The following is a 6,000-nucleotide window of genomic DNA, read 5'->3' on the forward strand; positions in this document are numbered from 1 at the left end:
TCTTTCTTCCTTTCTTTCAGATTTATTTATTTATTTTATGCATACTCGTTCATTGTTGCTGTCTTCAGACACACCAGAAGAGGGCATCAGATCCCATTACAGATGGTTGTGAGCCACCATGTGGTTGCTAGGAATTGAACTCAGGACCTCTGGAAGAGCAGTCTTAACCACTGAGCCATCTCTCCAACCCAATATGTTTCTTGTTATAAAGTGTTACTCATCTCTCCATACTTTAGAGGGTGGTGGAACTCTGAAACCTGTTTGACAGCTCTAGTTTCTGCTCAGAGTGTTACATACTCTGAGCAATGTGCTTTTTCTTGTGTTTCCTTTTTAGTGGGATGGGATTAATTTTTATACTTAAAGACTTTTGTTTTTGTAGCTGATTTTTTTTAAAGGCATTTTTTTTCTGTTCCCCAAATCGTTACTTTGCATATTTCAGTGACACCGAGTCCAGTGAAAGGCAAAGGGAAAGTGGGTCGCCCCACAGCATCAAAGACATCGAAGGAGAAAACTCCTTCTCCCAAAGAAGAGGATGAGGAAGCAGAAAGCCCTCCAGAAAAGAAGACGTCTGCGAGCCCCCCACTCGAGAAGTCTGGGGACGAAGGCTCTGAAGATGAAGCCGCTTCCGGGGAAGATTAAAAGTGATATTTGGGGAGAGGTTTTATTAGAAACAGAAAAGGAAACCTCTGTAGGACACGGTTTGGGCTGTGGCTCGACTCCTGGGCTTTCAGTGCTATTTCATTTGTCTAGAATAATGTTTTCCTCTCTATCATCTATCTCTTCTCTCTCAAACCCATTGTATGCTTACGTGTTTAAGTTGCCATTTTGTCTCAGTCTTTTCTTTGCCAATCCCCTCCCCCTACAAAAGCCATGTCAATTAATCACTGGATTGTGTTTTTAATGGAGGGAAGGAATGCCATGGCTGCAAAGCAATAAGATTTGAGGTGGATGCTATGGAAACTGCTTTTTGCTAAAGAACAGCATCTTAAACAATAATCAAAAACAAAAAACTAAAAAGGTTTTAATTAAATAATTGTTCTTTCTTTTCCTGTACTTTTGACAGACAAGTTGTTATTTAACATGAGCTTATATGTTTAAACTGTAAATGTCAAAAAGAATCATGACTCTTAAATTTGTACTAGTGACACGGCAGTCGGGAGGCGAACATGAATTCTGGATTGTTAACTCAGTACTCAGATTATTTCCTTGGGTGTGGAGGGAATGGTGTTCCTGGAACTTAGTATATTTGTTATTCTCAAAGAGATTCAGAGCCATTGGTTCTTTTGTCTTCATAATGATTTTTTTTTTAAGTGGGCCACCAGAATCAGTCTTAATTTCATATTTCTTTCATGTTTTCATTGATTCAAGTTTTAAAAATACATCCTGTTTTAGGGTAAAGTTTTTACCAATGATCAATAATTAAAAAGAGATTTCTTTGAATTTCAATGACAAGATGAGTCTACACCTCACAGTGCATTTTTTCGCAGGCTGATGATGTTAAAAGTTTTAAGCAAATAAAGTTGGAGTTAGTGTGAAGCTCAGATACAAAAGATTGAGATTTATCCTTTATGAATACAAATAATTGAAATGAGGACCCATGAAGCATACTATTTTTATTTGGGGATAGAAACAGTTGTTTCCTTTTGATATTTAAATCTTTCCTTCATAGTAACAGGATAATGACATAGCCTCACACCTTCCTCCTCCTTCTGCTTCCATACTGTGGGCTTGTTTGCATCTTAGTTGGTCTGGCCCCTCCCTTCTATTCATGTTTCTTTTTAAAGCAAGAGCCTGAGCCCCAATGGGATGAGCAAACTGTATTTTAGGGTACCTATGTGCCATTGATAACAGTCTAGATACCTTAGCAAAGCATCAAGGACAGATCATCTATAGGTTTTATCCTCCACATTCAGGTCTCATTCGCCAGTAGACCAGATGCAAAGATTAGGGGTCCTATTATGCTACTAAATTAAAGATTTAGTGGAGTAATTTCTGTATATTTTTCTGCACTTAAGCTAAATTTGCTTCCTCAGTATTCTGCTTTTGTGTTTTTTAAGTGACATGTTTGTCTCAGACAATGTCATTTTCTTAATAGGTGTTCGTAGGACAAAGGGTTATTTAAGAAATATTTTTACTCTGGTTTTTAAGACACTTTAAAGAACATTCTTAGATCTGCTTTAAAATAAATAAATGAATAAATAAAACACCTAGTGGCAGAGAGTTATTTCAACCCTGCACTGCTAATGATAGAGTTTTAACATGGCCAAAAATAGAAACTTGAACATAAGCAGTTGGATTGCTGCGGTCTGTAGTGGGATGCAGCACTGTGATCTGTGTCGTGGATATGACAGAGGATTCTGTCTGCTGTGGTGGGCGTGCTTGCTCAGGAACCCGTCCTTGAGGAAAGAAGAGACTCCCATTTCCACCAGGCATCTCTCCCTTTTAGGGGTTTATAACTCAGTCTTACATTCCTAGTGACATTTGGGCTTTTTTTAGGTTATGTTTCATGAAAATTTGTGGGTAGGGTCTCTTTCAACTTAAGCCTCAATTTTTTTAACAGTGTCTTTAATAATCTGCACTAGCATCTCTGATTTTATCTACCTATTGAGAAATAATACTATCTTTTAGGTTACTTGTGTAAAAGGTGTGTCTGATTGGACTTGTTTAGAATCCCTTTTAAAACCAACTCATTAGATTGAAGATATATTTTCTAATTCTCAAGTGATCACACGGGCTCTAAGTGACCTTTATTTTCACTTTTTTTAGTGGTTTATAACACTCTGGTCTTCCTTCAAATCCCATGCATGCAAACAGGAAGACATTTAATGTGACTCAACTGGAAACAGGTGCTCAGCAGTTAGGTGTAATGATGGCACGAGGGTGTGTTCATAATGCCTGGCCCTTGGCACCTCCATGCCTTCCTCTCCCTTTTCTTTCCTTTTCTTTCGAGTGTGCCTACAGTGAAGCGGCAGTGTATTCACTGTCTTGATTTGCAGTGCTCGGGAATGGGATGTTCATTAGAAGGTGCTTGTCTGTTGGAAGCTCGGCTAGATTTACCTCTTTAATAGATGTAGCAGTTCAGCTAACACTACATTCTAGTTCTCCAGGCCCTGGGTAAAGCCTTTGTCTCCCCCTGTCAGAAATGGTAGCCTCCATGTTGCCCAGTGGCGACTTACTGCTGCTTTTAACCCTCCACCGCTGATGGGGTTTGGGAGAGAGGACCCAAAGGGTCTATTTAAAGATCTGCTGAAACACATAACTGCTTTCAGTACCTCCCTCTCCATATCCACCTTACAAAGGGAAAGTTGTGGGATGAGTGCTTCTTTTTCTAGGGTAGTGAGAGTCCTTAGACCTTACTGGAAACCCCAGTATTTTGAGTGCCCCAGGCTGGCCTTCAACTTGATACTTGACTGATCTTAAACTCATGGCTTTTGTTTTCAAAATAACTGATTTTTTTTCCCTGTCTTCAAGGCTTATATATGGTACTAGTTCAGATAGCATTTTCTTCCACATAGAAATCAGTGGAATTTGAGGTTATGATCTAGAAGGACTTTTGATGAATATACTCAGCTGATCTTGACCTTTTTTTGAGGCCTGGCTTCACTTTGTGGTCTTTCTGAAAGTCTTTTTTCTCCCACCCCTCACTCACACACTGCTGGGATTAATGTCACCATGATAGGTGACACTTTTTTAAATGGACTTTTCTTATTTTTATGTCCAGGAACATGTAGGTGGCAGGTTAGAGAGGGAAATAGTGTAAACAAAACTCAGGTTTAGGGGCCCCTGCCAGACCAGACTTGAATAGAAGAAAACAAAGCTTTGTTGCTGCTGTGAATCAGTGCCTGCTTGGACAGTTCTCTTTACCAGTAGCCCCAGAAGCTACACAAGAAACAGTCCCACCTGTGACTGGGTAGGAAGAAATGCAGGCTCAGCACTTCACAGTGTGCAGATGGAGGTCAGGAACAAGCCAAAGGGGAGGGGAAGTTAAAGTCACTGGTCGCTCTTAGGGTAAAATATTGTCATTTTCTCTCTGGAGGAAGCTGCTGAGTTACTTGAAGATGGGGAAGGTGTTTTGTTTTTGTATTGCGATGTCAAACTGTCAATAGCCATGTTGCTATTTGAACCTCCTTTTCCCTTTGTCTTAGAAAAGAAAATACATGATTCTGAATTCTGAATATCAAATCCATAGATTATACTTTTGTTCAAAGCCTAATTCACAGTGGTGTGATTGTGTTAACCACTAGGAGGATCCCATATGCCTACCTGTTGCCATGCCAATGCAGAATGACCTGGTGACATCTGAGCATGCTCTGTGACAGTAGAGCATCACAGTTGGGTGGATACTTTGTATATTGGGAGAGGGGGGTTTTCTAGATCATGGGAGAGGGTAAATTGATTTGGGGGGGGTGTTGTTTTTGTTTAATTGGTTGGTTTGGGGTTTTTTTTGGTTGGATTTTGCTTTTTATGGAGGGTTGGGAAGTATAGTACTCAGTTATGCCCTAAAAATAACATGTATAAAACCCTGAAGTGTGATGTGGGTATGTGTGAATGTGTGTTTGTAAATGTCTGGCAATTAAACCTTTGTCTTTCTGGAAGTTAGTGAATTTATTTCCTTTTCCTCTGGAAGTATTTGTTACAAGATTTGTAAATAAGAGCTCTACATAGTCCGTGTACCATGAACATATTGCAGCAAACCTTTCATGCTTCATTCCTGCAAGGCATAAGACTTTGCCAGGTTGCCCAGCTACCACAATCAGTTTGTCTTCATTCACCTTTTAGACTTAATTTGCCAGTTCTAAAAATTCCCAGTCTTCCTCCATTTTAGTCTTCAATCTTTCATGTTCTGAGCAGAAAGGGTCAGGAAGCTAGCCTAAACTGTCTTAGGCCATGGCTAAAAGCCTGGCATCCTTTTCTTCATACTGCAGTGTGGCTTGATACATGGTTAGACAACAGAGGGTTGGGCATTCTTGCAATACCTTAGCAGTGCTGAAATCTGCAGCATGGTACTAAGGAAGCTAAAGTTTGAATGTAACCACTTTATTTAAAGGTTTTTTTCTTTAATTTAAATGAAACTGAGTTGAAATGAACATGCTTTTGTTGACCACGTTCATGAATTATAGATGCAATGTGCATTGGTAGACTCATATGATGGTCTGATGTGATACTTCATTTCCTACATTTACATATCCTGGTATGTACGCATTTGCATAAACAACAGCAACAACAAACTCCTGCCTTGTTCCGATTGAAGGATTTCCAGGACTGCTATCTGCTCCTGAACTTTGTTTTAAGTATGTGTATCCTTTGCTTGTATTTTGTATTAAGAAATAAGGAAAAGAACCCTTTATTGTTGCGCATGTTGGTACTGTCCCCTTTATTTTTTTCTTCTCTTGGGGACATAAGCAAGTTATTCTTTTTCTGTATCTTTTTCTTTTCTTTTGTAAACCTTTTGGTTTGTTTTGTTTAAAAATGGCTTTATAAAAGGGCTTTTGTAACCCAGATGTGTGCTTTGTGTGCTTCTTGGGATATTCAAAGCAAATATACTGACCATTGGTCAGCAGTCACCTTAGTTGTCTGACTCCACCTGTGTTGAAAAAGGACCACATAACAGAAGTCAATGCCTAGGAACATTGAATCATGGGACAATAGGTTGACTAGGTTTTTGATTGATGAAGAGGGATTGGATGTGTGATCTCTGGTCTGCAGTTTTTCCCATCTGCAAAGTTGTAAAGTGAGAAGGGCAATTGAACAACCAGATGCATACAGAAAGTTAGTGCTTTTTATGCTTGCAGGACACGTAGCGTCAAGTACTCACTGGAACTATACTAAGCCATCTTGTAACAGACACAGTACCATACCAGCTACTGAAATCACTTTCCGAAAGAAGTGCCCTTCCCAAGGGGAAAGACCCATCATCCTTTCTGTGGTGTGTTATTGATTAAATTGGGAAGGTGGCGTATGATCTTTCAAACTATCTGAGACTATTTGGGTACAACCCTC

General features: G+C 39.5%; 1 protein-coding gene across 3 annotated transcripts in view; it reads left to right on the forward strand.

The window, feature by feature from the left end:
- Nucks1 (nuclear casein kinase and cyclin dependent kinase substrate 1) overlaps window positions 1-5,357 on the forward strand; it is a 28,172-nt gene extending 22,815 nt beyond the window's left edge. For all 3 annotated transcript variants that reach the window (XM_052200038.1, XM_052200036.1, XM_052200037.1), the window contains exon 7: window positions 440-5,357. In XM_052200038.1, coding sequence (XP_052055998.1) covers window positions 440-639 — 200 coding nt within the window. In that variant the 3' untranslated portion in view covers window positions 640-5,357. The remainder of the gene's footprint in view (window positions 1-439) is intronic.
- The last annotated feature ends 643 nt before the right edge of the window (window positions 5,358-6,000 follow it).

Source organism: Apodemus sylvaticus, chromosome 12 (assembly GCF_947179515.1).
Source record: "Apodemus sylvaticus chromosome 12, mApoSyl1.1, whole genome shotgun sequence".
NCBI lineage: Eukaryota > Metazoa > Chordata > Mammalia > Rodentia > Muridae > Apodemus > Apodemus sylvaticus.